This window comes from Varroa destructor, unplaced genomic scaffold (genome assembly GCF_002443255.2).
Source record: "Varroa destructor unplaced genomic scaffold, Vdes_3.0 BEIS01000002.1, whole genome shotgun sequence".
Classification (NCBI taxonomy): domain Eukaryota; kingdom Metazoa; phylum Arthropoda; class Arachnida; order Mesostigmata; family Varroidae; genus Varroa; species Varroa destructor.
Window position 1 is genome coordinate 35,857,483 of NW_019211455.1, and position 16,736 is coordinate 35,874,218.

General features: G+C 40.3%; 2 protein-coding genes across 7 annotated transcripts in view; one reads left to right on the forward strand and one right to left on the reverse strand.

Annotated features, from left to right (window-relative positions):
• TfAP-2 (transcription factor AP-2) overlaps positions 1-5,589 on the forward strand; it is a 174,794-nt gene extending 169,205 nt beyond the window's left edge. For both annotated transcript variants that reach the window (XM_022790331.2, XM_022790330.2), the window contains exons 6-8: positions 230-348; positions 833-1,025; positions 2,524-5,589. In XM_022790331.2, coding sequence (XP_022646066.1) covers positions 230-348; positions 833-1,025; positions 2,524-2,851 — 640 coding nt within the window. In that variant the 3' untranslated portion in view covers positions 2,852-5,589. The remainder of the gene's footprint in view (positions 1-229; positions 349-832; positions 1,026-2,523) is intronic.
• A 4,894-nt stretch (positions 5,590-10,483) lies between these two features.
• On the reverse strand, positions 10,484-15,524 carry ida (anaphase promoting complex subunit 5 ida). 5 transcript variants are annotated; one of them, XM_086980410.1, is made up of 4 exons: positions 15,368-15,521; positions 14,799-14,874; positions 12,826-13,050; positions 10,484-12,544 (listed from the first exon to the last, which is right to left on the reverse strand). In XM_086980410.1, the coding sequence occupies exons 3-4, from the start codon at positions 13,048-13,050 to the stop codon at positions 10,592-10,594; spliced, it is 2,178 nt and encodes a 725-aa protein (XP_086836536.1). In that variant the 5' UTR covers positions 14,799-14,874; positions 15,368-15,521; the 3' UTR covers positions 10,484-10,591. The 5 variants fall into 5 exon arrangements, with proteins under 5 accessions (XP_086836536.1, XP_022649433.1, XP_086836537.1 ...); XM_022793698.2 differs by lacking the exon at positions 14,799-14,874 and adding an exon at positions 14,436-14,523 and having other exon boundaries at positions 15,368-15,520; XM_086980411.1 differs by having other exon boundaries at positions 14,799-14,894; positions 15,368-15,519.
• Positions 15,525-16,736: the final 1,212 nt, after the last annotated feature.

A 16,736-nucleotide genomic window follows, 5' to 3' on the forward strand; every position in this document is an offset into this window, starting at 1 on the left:
ATAGGTATAGCAACTATATGGCGGCTCCCATTTTTAGCGCACTGACTGGTTTTGAGCTAGCTTGTTCGCTCTGTAAGGCTCTGAACTATAAACTGTGCATTTAAAGTAAAGGTACAGCTAACGATCTGGTTTATTTAGAATTGTATGTGCCACTTAAGCACGTTAAGCAAAGCATTCATCACTAAATTGATTGCATTTTATCGTATTGTTTTTTTTTCTGTCACGGCAGAGCCAAGTCAAAAAATGGAGGACGGTCCCTCCGTGAGAAGCTGGAAAAAATCGGCCTCAATCTGCCCGCCGGAAGGAGGAAGGCCGCTAATGTCACACTACTCACGTCGCTCGTAGAAGGTAAGAATATGGAAAAGTTCAGTATTTTTGCAGCGCCGCACTCTTTCATATATTTTACTATTGCAAAAAGGGTAGTTATTTGAGGCGACTGTACTTGATTGTTGTGCGTATTGAAGTAAGTCATTCTCATGCTAAATTGAATTTTCTATCGTCATCGTCATTCTTTTTTACATACAGTTCCCTTTGGACACCACTGTTCCGTCGCGTTTGTAGAAAACGTGTGTACCGCAGTCGATGAGTTACGCGCATAATTTTCAATGTGTCACTACGAAAGTAGAAATGATGAAATGACAAGCACGTGCGGAGCGGCTTCTGCGTGGAAAAAATGTTCTTAATTGAACAAAAATGATAAGTGCCGGTAGCAAGCAATATATATCGCTATGTTTTGTCTTCCATGTTCCCTAGAAACTCTCCCACAAAAACGAATGTGACAATGCTTGTACACACTTCTCATCCTAGATTATTTCATATATTATTATTACAGGCGAGGCAATTCACCTAGCCAGGGATTTCGGCTATGTCTGCGAGACCGAATTTCCGTCTCGACAGGTTGCCGAATATCTTAGCCGGAACGCAATACAAGCCGGCGACCCACAGGACGTGTATCGACGCAAAGAGTTGTTGCTTGCTACGAAAAGCATGATCCAAGAATTTATGGATCTTCTTAATCAAGATCGGTAAGCAACCTTCTGTTTATAACCCTTCGTTCAAAAAATTTATTTTAGTCGTTAGAATTTTCGCGCCACTGGGTAGTCGCTTATGAGATCTGTTTGTTTTGGCAAAGGGAAGGGCGTCTGTTACACACAGGTGAAACTTCATAACAATCTGATGCAGTCCGTTTTATAGCGTTCTGCAAATTTTCTCAAGTGGAGTTTTTGTCGAAAATAGAATCTACCGCATAGACACAGAGTTGCAGAATGTTTGAGGGAATTAGGCAGTACGTAAAGCTCAAAAGAATCAGCTGTCTAAAGCGTTCCAAAGACAGACAGGAGCCCATTGAGGGCGATCTTTATTTTATAGCTATAGTCACGCGCGAAAACATGCAAAGGGTACAAAATTCGTACTAAGCAAAAGGCGAATTACTATAAGAAACCCAGAGAAAAGATCGAGACGTCAATGAGCTGATGTCAAGCCAATTTAGCAGACGGTTTAAACGTTAAAAGGCTTACGAGAAAGTTTAGGTCGAAGCAACTGAACTCCCAGCAAATAAACGCGTGTGAAGAACTGTGTTGGGAAAACTTTTTGGCACTTGACGCAAACGTGCTTAAATGCATCGTTACGGGTAACGACGGCCACGACGAAGAGACCAAGACGCAATCTTCCGAATATCGGTTCAAAAATGAATTTCAACAAAAAAAAGTTACGCAGTTAAGTTTAAAATTGAGGTGCTCCTCACGGTCTTCTTCGATCGTCAGGGAAAGGTTCATCCTGAGTTTATGCTATCCTGCTCCACGGTCGTCAAAGAGTATCATCAAGAAGTTTTAAGAAGGCTACACGACTTTGTCATACGTAAGATGCCAAAACGGTGACACAACGAGGATTGTCTATTAAGACAATACACAAATTTATCGTTCACAACTGGTACAGCAGTGGTTTACAAAGGAACTCAGATGTGCGTGTTGCCTGAAACCCCGTATTGTAACTTTTTCCTATTCCGAAAACAAAGACGAAGTCTAAAAGGGGAACGTTTCGATAATAAAAAAAGACAAATCGATGACGGCTGTCCTAACGACCGAAAATATAAAGGGTTTTCAGTACCGAGAAAATCGGTGACGTAAGTGCGTTCCATTTGGACGATTATTATTTACCCAGGAGGACTTGAGGAGGATGACTTGAATTAGGGCGATATTTACTACAATAAATACATACCAATCTGTAATAAATGATTCATTCATTTTTGAACAAAAGTTAATATTTTTCTTTCGATCCATTGAACCAGCGTGGCTACCAATAGAACCAAGCTAGATATCTAGATTTACATTTAAGGTCGCCTTAAGCTTTTTAGTAGTTATTAACGAAGACGATAAACAGATCAGTGGTAGAGAAGAATAAAAGAATAGATGAACATATATTTTGATTAAACTTCACGCCTTACAACTATGAGTGCTTTTATCTAATTGACTGGGGCTGTGAAGTTAACGGTTTTGTCTCAGCTGTTATTATTTGTGATTACAGGACACCTCTGTGCAACACTCGGCCGCAGGTGGTTCTTGAGCCAAATATTCAACGGCACCTTACGCATTTTGCGCTCATCACGCATGGCTTCGGGTCGCCGGCCGTAGTGGCTGCCTGTACCGCCATGCAAAACTGCATTAACGAGTCGCTCAAGTACCTCGACAAACATCTCAGTGGAAGTTACACCCCCGTATCATCTGTTCCACCTGGTGTCACCGGTGTGACAGGGGTCCCGACCGGTGTTCCTAACGGGGTATCGGGAGTACCTAATCCGCTGCTAAACGTTCCCCCTCAAGTCGATCCCAAGAAGGAGGATGACAAGAAGTGAACGACGAAAAATCACAACGACTGCTCTACCCCTACTTTTAACTGTCATATGTCATCCTATTTTGAAAAGCCTTACTCATTATCTAGTGAATTGAAGTAAAGATCGCCATTTTGTGAAGGTTTTGCTGAACTATCAGCTCCTTTCTCCGATGTTAAATCAAGCTAATTGCAATATATGAGCTGTGACGAAAGCTAATGGAATGAATCTATGATATTTACGCATTAACCATTAAGAGTTGTTTTTACCTATGAGGGATCGGTTATTTCGTGCAAGCCAGTAAACGCTGTATTTTAATATCCCTACATTCGAACCCTTTGAGTACCATCCACCTAAAACACTTGTCTGTTTTGCTCATCTATTTGATCCAGTTTAAAATGCACGCTCGCGTATTCAAGTGAGTCGGTGCATTCCAAAACGCGGCAATCAATCTAATCGGAGCCACTTTATGTCAGACCTTTTTCCTAGGCGACGACGACTTGATAAAGTTAATGTAGGGCAGTGCGATTTGTCGACTGACAGATCTGACGGATCGCAACTGACCTTGAGCCAACAACTCTACACAATTGCATTATGAAAACACGAGCAGTGTAACTGTGTCAACCTAAACAAAATGCAAAAATGGCTGTTAGGAACACACACACACACAGGCTGTGGTAACGAAGGCACGAAGCAGATAGACACAACACTATGGATCACAACCACGGCCCCTAACATAGAGCCCTTTCAAACTATCTAGTTGTATAAATATGTGTAACAATTGTGTTGCTATATATAAATAAATCTATATACATATACATATTGGATGTGAAAGAGAGTGAGAATATGATTCGTGTGAGAAGTAAATACAGAGAAAAGACATTAATATATTCGAGCGCTGAGATAAACATGGCGACGGAGAAACATACAGACGACGCGAGTAATATAAATACTAGTTGTAATATTAGGGTATATTATAGCAACTAATACTGCAAGAAGGCGGAACATATAATGTACTATAGTGAATACCGGCAGAGCGAGGCGAAATCGCACGACTAGCCGGAACTCATTGTATACAACACAACAGACCAGAGCAATGTAAAACCGATAGCAGCAGCAGCAGCAACAAAACTCAATTTTTCTGCCCCTCGAACTCACCGTAACAGTATCCAGAGGGACATATTCACCTCGACAGAAGTGGCCAGTAGCTGAATTTGCTCGAAGAAATGGACAATGTGATCAGAGAATTTTTCTGGATTTTATATACAGAATGTTAAAAACTCTCCACCAAAACCATAACTACAGGGAAAACGCGATGACCTTGATTTGTGTGAGCTTCGACATCAGCGTACTCACTAACGAAGTTGTACCGAGTTGTCCAATGTGAACCAATAAAGCAAGACTTTTGACCTCTCTCCCGTTAGGTGTTTAGACGAGGCAGGACCTCGCCATAATAGTTACTAGCATTATCGTATGATCCGGAAGATGCAAACGTCTCACTATGTCTATAGTGATTGATTAGTGGTCGACTGTATAGGAATACAGTATGCGAGAGCCAAAGCCAGCCGGAACGAAGTTTGATTATCATTATGAAATGAAGCCTGTATTATCGTTCAGTCAAGAAAGCCTGATTATGAAAAGCGTCATCACATGTCGGCGTTTTATGAATGCTTTGCATTGATCACATCTTATTCCGTCAGCATCTGCCGAGCAGGAGATCAGGTGAACGTAAATAGCATTGGCAGATATGCTAGAATGTATAGTTAATATTGCTACTAAAGATTCTTTGGTGTATCATTCAAGTGAATGGTGTTAGTAGAGGAAACTAGAACAATATGTAATAAGTGATGCAATGTAAGTCACACAGTAGGCCCTCTCAAAGTCTATCTGAGCGGAACTCCAGCACTTGTGAGTTTGTCTTTCCCTTTGAAGGCAAACGAAATCCCTCAGATTTATTTATTTGACGGTTTGTTCCCTTTTCCTGACTATGTCCCCTTTGCCCTCCAGGACGGCGGTGGTATCTCGTTAAACGCACTACGACACTCAATACTCATTGCCCATTGTACATACTGATATAAAAAATATTAATAATAATATAATAATAATTATTATTATAAGATATATAGCCTCGAGGTCGCCTTAAAATCGGCCTGAGGCACCCCTGTGGGAGGCAGAACTTGAGCAGTATGTTTGTGGGCCGCAAGGCTCTATAATTATCAGAGTGACTTCGATTCCGGCCTGGGAAATCGGCTATACTCAAACTCAGAAACAACATGCACCTCCTCCCATTAGCTTATGTTTAAATAATATTATTGCTATATACAACATTATATTATTTCTCATTTTCGTGTTTTATTTTATGGTACTTATTATAATGATATTATTCAACCTTCTTGAATTATGGTTGTTTCTTTAGTGCTAACAATATTTATCCCATTCTGTAATAATATCCCTATTTTGTGCCGACATTTCAGCGTCAACATACGTGCACATGCTAGACAAAATTGTGGTGAAGTTATTTGCGACCACGTGGTTTCTAATTAAAAAATTATGTTCCTTTATAGGCCAACCTGATATGCAGAGAGATGTTAGCACTGGAGCAAGCCAGTTTGCGTTTGTTAGGGTCTTTCAGTGTATTTTGTCCTCACCATGGCAGGTGAATGATGTATAGACTAGAAGAAAAACATAATGACGATAATAAATATAACAACAATGGCTGCAAGAACAACAGAAGAAAAAATAAAATGTTTCTATCAAATATCCATCCGATGTTATTACTGACGTAACACCTTGTTTTGCATAGTAATTATATAACGTTAAAATATCGACAAACGTGTCATGATTTGCAGTCACTTATTGAAAATAATAAATTCGCATGCCTTATACAACTACCAAACAATAAGTTATGCTATTATTAATCACATGGCCTTAAGAAACTCTCAACATAAAGATTGTTTGAAACAGTTTGATTCAATTCCCTAAGTTATATTGCCGTGACTTAATTCTTCCCACCCAGTCAAATAACGTGTTTTTATTTGAAGGCACAGTTAGAGTTTTTTTTGTTTAATAGCACTTGTTTGCATTTTCCCCTGAAATCGAAAACCCGAACAGAGCATATTAACCTATCGCCTTGTATATCATAAATGTCAGGTTGAGAAAAAATCTTCCGCTGGAGCCGATAGATGGCGTTAGCGTCAGGTCAGCTAATCGTATCGAACTGAAACTTCCCAGCATGGTTGTTTGAAAAACAAACCTATTACACGTGGGCCTAGTGTGAAGTTCAGTTTTTTTAACGGTTGGATTTATTTCCGCCGAGATTACCACTCACTAGCATACACCGAACCGACCCTGCCCTTCGTTTAGCGGTAATATAGATTGGTAGGAACGAATGGCATGTCTCTTTCGGGTCAATTGGCCGGAGTAACCCTTCGGACTTCCTGCCAAGCTCGACGCGGGTATTTCCGCACAGCGATCGCTCATCTCTTGCAAGAGGTTCATGTTGACATATTGGATTATACTGCGAAGCGTTAGTCTTGTCAGTCCGTTTCTTTCTGCAAGGAGTGGTCTGGCCGGGATGGCTACCATTTGCTAATTCCGTCGTAACCATAAAAGTGCTGTATGAATCTTTGGACACCCTAATTTATATGCTTGAGCCTGCTGTCATGATCCTCACCGCCTTGGATGCCCCAAACTAAATAAGCGCGTCAAAAACATGATCTTTATTACTTTTCATGCAATGAATAATTAGTATAGTACTGTGCGACCGAAGCATTTTCTGCAACTATACTTTTATATAAAGCTGTTCCTTCAGTATCATTAAGTTCACTGAATCAATTAAGGAAATCAATTTCTCAATCCCTTTAGTTCAATTTGATGTTCTAGTTCAAAGTAGGAAATATATATAGCGAGCCAATATCAAAATAATAAAACCCGAATTTTCTGCAACTATTTCGGGATCGTTTCTTCCTTGGATACAGCAGGACCGTTCGAGGCTGCCACTCAATTCACCTTGCAATTCCAAAACCAAACTCAACATTCTTCAAAGGGTACTTAAAGATCCTTTTGACGATTTTAAATGAACCCAATAGGCAACAGAGACAAACAAAACCAAAAAACAACTCACAAATCTCTAAACGGTAGGATGAGTTGTGTTCTGCGCAAGAAAGTACGCTTGGTACTTATTGACAGGACAAGGGATGTCCGTACTGACAGTTTGAACTTTTCTACGGAGTTCAGAAATCATTCTTTTTCTTTTTTAGAATCGGTTATGTTGTGCATAAATTTGGCTATGTTAGTTGCTTCTGTTGCTTGCCTATATGCGGGAGTTTCGCGCATGGCATGGTTCAGGTATACGGTCAAGTGTTTTAACGAAATGTTTTAACGACTCTTATCGCTTCCCCTAGCTATAGGGGCTGGATATCATTCTGTTACCACGGCGAGACCAGTGTTGCTAATCTAAGCTCGGCTTATCTAAGACCCCATTCCCAGACAGGCTGTCGAAGTCACCTTCCGCGTCTCGCAAAATCATCAAGAACAGTTCCCGAGCTTCCGATATTGTTGATATAGTCATTTTTGTCGTTGACAAGACTCTGCGAATCGCTGCCAAGACGGACCATTTTTTCTGAAGCCGTACTGCACATTCGATAGGAGTCAATAGTTTTCGGCGAAGTCCCTAGTCGTTTCTCAAGGATCACCTCGAGTACTTTGGCCAAAGCTTCGAGAAGGTGGATCGTCTAAAAGGAACCACTTTGTCCCGAAGAATGCCCCTTTTCCTACCTGCCCTATCATTAAGAGTTTGAGTATATCTTCAGAAGAACTTGAATTACAGTGGACGGTATATGGTTTATTCCGGAAGCTTTTCCTGGCTTTATAAGTTCATCCCCAACAATGACTTCAATCTTTAGGACTTTGTTTTCGTTATCATGTTGTTACTTATATCCAGTCTTGTGAAATTTCAGGTGTGTAGGGAATAGTTTTTGAACCTCTCCTTTTTTTGCCTCAGGTGAGATTGCAGTTCTAGTTTTACGTTTGATCGTTCATATAAACTGCTGAAAATCTTCCCCAAGGGTTGTTATTCATTTCGTTGAAAAAAAATCTTGTCCGGAATTTTATTTGCTGCTGAGAATCTCTTTTCAGTGTAGCCCTGCGCCGACTGTATTTACTAACGAGTACCTTGATCTCCCCAGTTTCTGTGGAGTTATTGTTTTTTAAGGCACTATTGTAGTCTCAAGCACTCTTCTCTTACATCGACAATGCTTTGGTTCCCCCAATGTTTCGGTATAACTAGCAGTTACCGTTTAGAGTGTATCCTAATTCTTTAGCAAGGCCCCCTGTAGATCTGAGGCATTTGTCGGTAATTTTTCTTCTTTAAGGATGCTACCAATGATTATTTTTGTTTCCCTTCTATTTTGAAGTTTCAAATGCGGTTCATTTAGGACGCTCCTAGTTTTACTGCCAGTGGCGCAACACTCAATACAGATATGGTCACTTGCGTTCTCTTCTTCAAGCACCTTTCATTCAGTCATCTGTTCTGTATGTCATGAAATTTGCCTAGGTCTCCTCGCGACAGGAAAAGCGGCACTTCCACTTTGTTAAGTCGTGGGTGACTAACCATTCCATTAGGGCTCGCTTTCTTCTATTGGTCCCTCGTGATTCCCATGCCTAACAATGTGCGCTAAAATCTCCCGAGAAGCTTATTGTCAAAGTATTGAGATTTCTTATTGATTCCTGTTGAACAAGTTCCGAGATTCAAGGTTGGCTATCAGCTCATCAAACAGCGTACCTAGTTTCCCAGTTATACGTTTTTGGACTACAGTAGCACGAAAACAACCTGCTTATATCTTCAAGCGTTATCCAGGAAAATTCTTTTCCTGACCCGCTTCTTCTATTTTTAATGTCATGGTCTAGAACACACAGAACAGCTAGTTTGCCTTCATCCAGTTCTCGTTTATCTGAGATGTCAAAACGCTTGTCTCTCGTAACAGATATATATCTAATTTTTTTTTTTGAGACGCTGTCTTGTCTATCAGAACATGAATTAAAATGTTGCGGTTGGAGTGGATGTGAAGATCTTTGAAAATTTCTACCAAGAAATAGGCCTTTCTGAAGAGCTGTCGCGTATTTCTCGGCACGTTTTCTTTGTCCTTTTCATCTTAGGCCCTAAGTTTCTCAACGAGCTCTCTTCTATTAGAGCTGCCTATCTTTTCGGAACTACTGCCGACAGCTATCTGACCCATTACCTGCTTTTTTTGCCGTTGTCATCCTTTCCTTATAGAGGCGTCGATCTTGTCGTGGTGTGAGTCGCTTCAGCTGCAACATTAGTTCAAGATTCCGGTGATTAGCTGTTCATATTCTCGTGTACTCTGTATTGTCTTAAGGGTTATCTGCCTACTCTGTTTGCAGCTTTCCTTGTTACGTTGCGATATTACGTTCACATGCTTTTTAGAGATCATGTTCTTTAACGACGACAATTATGGAAGAGCTCTCTTTTGGAATCCTGCCTTCTAATCGAGTTGCGTTTTTATACATTCTTTCGGGTCAGGCCATGTACATAAGCGTTTCAAACTCGTTTTTAGAGTCGCAGCTCCCAGTCAGCGTAACGATCTCTTTTTTCGCGTCTAAGTCGCCGTCCCCTTTTGAAAAATTCCACACTGGTCTGGCTCAAAAGGTGCATAAAACTTTCTGGTCTTACTGCTTTTTTTCTCTCGCCATCGTTTTCTGGAATAAACTTCGTTTTTCTTTTACTTTAAGGTCTTCCGCCGGAGGTGTAGTCGTTACCACTAACCAATAGGCAACGATGATTTTGACGTTCAGGTGCCTATTTTTCTTATAAAAGTGCACAAATCTTCCCCGAGATCAGTTACCCCCTCTATACTTTTTAGAAACTGTTAGAATCGTTTTCCTCACCACTACCTAGTTCCAGAACGTTTGTGTGGTACAGAAGTGGCTGAAGTCGGGTACAGTCGTCCTCATAGATATTCAGTGTACCTTCTGCCGGCGTCTACCCTTTACTCTCGTCCCGGTTTGTAGCCTCCGTTGGTACTGCTACTTCTTTATCCCTCATTTGCCCCGCATCAGGTCGCTTTTTTCTCTAGTACCTCCTTTGTTAGACGCTTTGATGACGTAACGGACATATTTATTTTCTCTAGAGATTTGCTTGTTTTTTCCATGAATGGCAGAAGAAAATGGACCGATGGTGTTGTACGGCAAAAGAACTGGTTCTTTAGTAACCTACATTTAAAATTTAAACGCCTTAGACCCTACTTTCGACAATCTTCCCGGTTTTTCAGCTCAATTAAGGGGCGAAGGGTTCGAGCCGTCCTGTAAGTTAAAGAAACCATACTTTTTACGTTTACTTTTAAAAGCTCGAGTTTCTAGCTCAAATCGGCCGCCTTAAATCTTATAGTAAGTATAGCATTACTCGATGCCATTTTTATACTTAGATAGAGCTTGGAGTTATGTTTATTAGTTAAATACAATTATCAGGAATAGAACATTTTTTAAAATAATGATTTCTGGGTATCAAGGTTGAGTGAAGCTATTGACCATAATTACCTATCAATGTTACATAATGCCTAACCTATAACCGGGCGATTCAGCATTACCACTGTTTCATTGCTTCCAAAAAAAACAGCAGTGCTTAGATAACACACGAAATTACGACAAAGCAGCATTATAAAAATTATATTTACGTCAATATACATAGTTCTCATTTAATCAAGCCTGTCCCATTATGCTTCATTAAACGCGCCATGGGCTTTGACATCATATTCGAGTTACCATCTGACGAAACATCTTAGCAAATTCGTTTCGACGCTTAAAATCTTCACTGTCATGGCAACGTTTTGCAAGAAACTGCAGAGCTCGTTTAGCTTTGTAGAAGTCTCCCAAAGCCTGCCACTCTTCAAAGCATACCGTCATCTCTTCAATTGATTGTTCTCCATCTGCCACTTCTGCTTCGATGCTTCTAAGAAGCAGTTTGTCCTCCTTGGATCCGTGCGATAAGATCATTGGAGTTACCGATTTTAAGGTACCCCGTAAGAGATCTTGAGAAAACCCAGCTCTTGCCTGAGCGCGAATTAGCTCGAGCTTGAACATTGCCTCTAGATATCGCAGGTGGAATCGGTCGCAAACGGCAAGACCACGTAAAATCAACTGTATGGCGTTGTCTCCCCCAGCGTCAATCAAAATCCTGGCCTGCAAAAGTCTTGACACAAGATTACAGTATGCGCCTGAGGAATCCTGCTCACTTTGCAATGAGTTGACCAGCTTTACAGCCTGCTCATAATTGCCCATCTGTTGCAATAATCTAACCCGGTAAAGCTGGGCATCCGAAGTGGACAGTAAAGCTAAAGAGGCAACAGCAGACTCACACTCCTCTATTTGATCTCTGTGAAGTGCACGTTCACATGTATTGCATAAAGCTGCCAACTCGACAAGGTGCTTCAATTCCGCGTACTCTGGAACCATTGAGCGTGCTACGTCTATAAGCTTTTGTGCTGTCTCATAATCATAGTCCAGTACGGCGTAACGTGCTACGAATACTAAGGCCATGATGGTACTTTCGTTAACTACTACCCAATCCCGGTGAGAGGGTGTTACCCGCGTTTGACTCAAGTGCAAGATGGCCTCGCAATGCAGCTTGGCATTCTGATGAAAACCGTAACCCACCCAAAGAATGGCAGAGCTTATTGCAAGGTTAACCTGCACCTCTGGAGCTTCCAGTTGTTTAGGGCATTTGCCTGTTAAGCTTTCAATACAAGTGCTAGGCGGACAACCACTCATAGCACCCAAGCGTGAAAGGGTTTGCAATCCGAGACTATACAATGACCACAGCTGTTGTTGACAGCTCTGCACGATCGAAGTCCTGATATAGCAGCTCATTACATCCTGATTGGTACGACAAAGCCATGCCAATGCATGTTGAAGGCATTCCTTGTCACTAGATTGTTGCGAAAGATCGATGCATTCCTTTAAAGCAAGCTCAGCCTGTTTCATGTGTCCAAACCGTCTATGGACCATAGCTAAGTTTAGCAGTGCATAGCGGAACTTTTTCCCCGCAATATTTCTTTTCAATAGAAAATGCTTATGACAGTCCTCTATGGCGGATACGTATTCTCCAAACGTTAGATGGTTCATAAATGACAGATAGTACACTTCGGCCATGTCTGGACTGCTACGTAGTATTTGAACAATTTCGCGGTGCAGTTCTTTCGGCGGAAGTCCAGCAGCAGGGTTGTCTCGAAGTTTTTGCCCTTGCCGTCTAAGAAATGCTCGTGCTTTTTCCTTGCCATATAGAGCCATTACGGACTCGTCAAGTACACTTGGTCCCTCATCGCCGTCATCTGCTGCCGTATCAATAGCCATTGAGACATCATCAAGCGTAACTTGACCTAAAGGTTGGTCTACCTCCGCAAGACAGCGTCCACTTGTTTCCTCATCAACGTATCGTGCTACCCGATGTGCGAACTGAACATGTGAAGTAAAGTCCAATGATCCGACTGCTAAAGCAAGTTTTCGAAGAAACTTTCCAACAGCCGAATTTCGATGAACCACACAGAGTTCCGAATTTATGTTGGTATCCGCAAACAATCTTTCGATCTCTCTGATTTTAAGAAGAATCGCGTCCATGCCCTCAGCACGTAGTAAACTCATATCACGAATTAATCCTGCGTAAATTGCAGGATGTAATGCCTTCGAGCACACGTTAAGCAATTCCTGAAAAATAAAATTGGGAAACATTTCTTTAGTATGTGGTGTAGAGCCACTAGGTTTAAACAAATGGGTAAGGAGCATGTTTCTCGTGGACATGATTTAACGGAACTGACAAAAAAAAAAAGTATTTCATAGTCAAATGTGGGAATTTCGTATGGTTTGCAGCAGTTCGTAGAAGACCATTCATCATATAACAAGTTATAGACGCAGAAGTGATCAATACGTCATGGTTATTCAGGGGTCCTATATTAACATCATAGGGCTACAGGCCCTGAGTACTGTACCTGGTATCCCATGTCTGCCTGATTGATAAGTCGCAGAAACAGAAACATTGCGTTACGCTGCTGCGCTCTAGTTAATTTCAATGGAAGCTGCGCTGAATCGAACGGCTTTATCTGCAGCAAACGTTGATGACATTGGCCCAACACAGCCACTCCTACAGATAAACTATACGGCGTTAGCGAGAAATCTCGCCGAAACCGTTCCGATACAGAATATGCGCACTCCATCTGTAAAGATGAATTTCTCATAAGTTCACTTAACTTTATAAGATGGCTACTCATGGCAAAAACGTTTCTATTCAAAATAATGCTTTCTTTTTGTTGAGAAATTCACGGCCTGATGCTTTTGTAGTCTTCACGCCAGCATTCTCGTACTTGGAACCCACAGTTCGTGAAAAAATTTTACGTGAGATGAAAGCTTTAAGTTACTATACAGTTTAGGAACATCATACAATCTTTCGTTTTATGCTCTCTGTGCCGTTTTAAAGTTTAGGTGTTTTTGTATAGAAATTAAAATATAAGTCTATAGCATATATTTCAAACGTGAGCTTTTACAGGGTTTGGGCATAAAGAAATGCGCCAATGCTCTCGCTGATTCAGAACCGTGGATCGTGGTATTGAAAGCACTTGATATGTGATAAGCTTAATTTAGTAAAATGCACTACGTCCGTACTGGTCCTAATGCTTTTTATAATTGCAATAGCCAATGAAGTACGCTATGAATAGCATGGGGAAAAGAGGGTTCAGTAAGTTCACAAAAAGTCAAACGACGTTATTCCAAGAAGATAATGAGTTGCAATGTATGATAAAGTCATAATAAGGTTTCAGCAGAATAATGCTTTTATTAAAATAAATATTAAAGGATCAGAAAAATATTTAAATTAAGACACCTTTTAAACAACTTTTAAAGGCAGTTCGAAAAGAAATCCCAAAAAAGAAACAATCTTGAAAGCTGTGAGAAAATAAGGATTTTTCAAATATTCTTATTACAAAATCTAATTATGAGCGGTTTAATTAAAAAGAAAAATACGTAATTGAATTTAAAAAGGAGCCAGGGCTAACTGCTCCACAGGAACCTGCCTTTTTATAGGTTGGGAAGAACATAGTGAATACTTTCGGAGTAAAGTTCCACTACCTGTTGGTGTTAGCTATGATCATATTAAGCAATTTTAAAAGTCGATCGTTTTTTATTTTTCGTTCTACTACCAATAAGATACCAAACCGCAGCTTTCCACTCACATGTCATTCCTATATATTTGAAAATGTCTGTTAATATTGTTTCTAAGAATGTTAAACGTTGGACTAATCAAGTATTTTATAAGTGCATTATACCTAAGAGCCTTATTTTTTATCAACTATTCAGGATGCCGACAATAATTCAATTTGTTTTCGAAACCAATCCAATTCTCTACCTAAATAATAAACTACAGTTGTATAAAAAAGAAACGCCATTCTTGTATTTCAAGATAACTCTGCTTATAACGGCGCAACCTTTATTTTTGTTTTTGAGATGCACGTACACATGCTGGAATCTGAAACCATTCACTAGGAGGTAATTAGTCAAGCTCTTAGCAGACTTGTTGTAGAAACTCATGAGAAATTATAAAACTTACGTTTACCCATACGGGTTTTGTCTTGGAACTACAGGGGCAGAAACGGATCGCCGTATCAACCTCTCTGCATTCCATGAAGGATTTACTACTGAAAGCACAGTGAGCGGTTGGTTTAGGAAACCTTGAGTTCGCAATTAGATCTTCTGGAAAAAGCTATGTGAATGCGAGTAATAAGTGTTGAAAGATCTGTTGGAAACCACCCCATCTTCAAGTTTCTAGTGTTAGCACTCAGGTTTAGCGTACTTAAAAATACAGTACTCAGTTTATCACCTTGTTGAAACTAGTGTGACAAAAAATTGTAAAATGATTTAAGCGAGGATCAAAAACAAAAACGTAGAAACGCTTGTTACTCTTTGCACTCACGTTATTAAATTGTGACTCGTGATGGATTTTTCACGATAACCGCAGATGGTCACACGGACAAAGGCACGCAACTAAGCTGGTGGAGCAAATGTACACCTGTTCACTGTATCTATTTAGTGGTTTAATAGAGGTGTTCTTTACTAGAACTTCATGAGTGTTGATTCGTACACTACGGCTCAAGTGTAACCTCAACAACTGGACGGAATGATTAACAAGGGAGATAATAAATAACTAAAGCTAATTAGCAGAGCTAAACCATTTATATCGCACGATAACGCTCGACCTTACACTTTGAAGATCAAGATGGTGAAAATCCGATGGCTACGGTTGAACGAGTTCTGTTATTTGCCATATTCAGCGGACATTACCCGCGTAGATAATCGACTTTTCATAGCTCAATTGAAAGTGAAAGAAATAAGCTTATGAAAAAGCTCTGAAGAAATTTCAAGATTATTATCTCGGCATTTTATACTGAACGACCTAGGATGCTCATAAAACTAACATTAATAAATCGATGAGACGAATTGGGGCGGATTCAACTCAAATTCAGAATTACCGCTTTTACTTACCAATACTGAAATATACGTAATTAGGGAATTAACATTAGTAACAGCGACATAACATTGTTGGATAGATTCGACAAGAATAGCATAAAAACATTGTAAAACATTTCATCATTAACGCCGTTCGATCCAACTACATGGTAGACGTATTGTTTATTGTTGTGCTTTGCTCAAGCTGGTCGTCAGTGAGCCCAACGGGAGCCCCAAGTGCCCTCTCCATTAACCCGCAAAATTTTAAAACGTTGTGTGGTCCACGCTTAGATGTCAAATGAGTTGCGAAAGCTCATAACTGAATCGACAAAAGTCAGGAGCAGCAAGCATAAGCTTTGCGTAAATAGGCAAGCGTTTACTTCTAGGAGGATGTTCTACCGGAAGTTCTAGTAAAAACCAGCAAGAATTCAGCTCATTGATCAACAAAAGGAAAGGAATACGAAAATGGGAGAACAGATCAAGACTGAACTAGTAGATCATAAAGGGTATTAATGAAGACAAATGTCCAAACATATCACGACACTGTACAACTTAAAACCAAATTTTCTTTCTAAACACACGGGCATTCTATTTTTTTTTTTTACTTGTTTTCTAGTTTACTCTAGCAGCTTACTACCAAAAGCATTTTAAAGCTGTTGAAAAGTACTCTAGCAACATCTCGCCTAAAATAAGAGTTTTGGCGGTTCTGCGTGCAGTAACGTTTGTCCGATCTTATTCAGAACATGAATTACTGTACTATAAGCTATATATTAAGAAAGGGAAACGTGGCGAGCCAATAAATGTTATTAACCATAGCATTTTTAATATTTTTAACACATGGACTGACCGCGAATGCTAGGGTGAAGATGAAGACCTGTTGGTAGAACTGCAACATAGTGGCCTTGAGGTAAGACCCATACATTGCAGGTTAGATGTTTTCTAGACAGGCTATCTAAAGCACTGCCTAACGACTCAAAGATCGGACATAAAACTCAAAGCATTATTGCGCATATGGACTCGGCTTTGCGTATATCGCAACGTTTCTATTGCAGGTATGAAAACTGAACACGCAGGCATGACTACGATGTGCACCTACGCTTGTCTTAAACTCCGTAACTGCACGAATCACGTGGGATAATTATAGAACTCATGCGAAAGTGGAGTCAGTTAAACTTACATAGAGCTCACTAGATTAGAGAGAGCGTTGCATGGATAGGGCGATCAACAGGCCAGTTTGAAGTAAGGCTGAGCAACAAATATGGAGCTTTTTTGTGCTTCTATATAGTTGGCCTGCTACGAATGAAAAAAAATTCCGAGTGGTAGCAGAGTACAGACAGGTGGAACACAAAGAACAAACACGACGGCAAGAAGGCTGTTAAATCAACTGTTGCCGCTAGTCTGTCGA

Excerpts from the sequence above, each read along its gene's own strand:
- ida (XM_022793698.2), bottom strand. The coding sequence starts at position 14,510 with ATGGAATGCAGAGAGGTTGATACGGCGATCCGTTTCTGCCCCTGTAGT. Across the intron at positions 13,051-14,435 it reads CAAAACCCGTATGGGTAAAC|ATGGAGTGCGCATATTCTGT; the intron begins GTAAGTTTTATA and ends TCATCTTTACAG. Across the intron at positions 12,545-12,825 it reads AGGCAGACATGGGATACCAG|GAATTGCTTAACGTGTGCTC; the intron begins GTACAGTACTCA and ends TTTATTTTTCAG.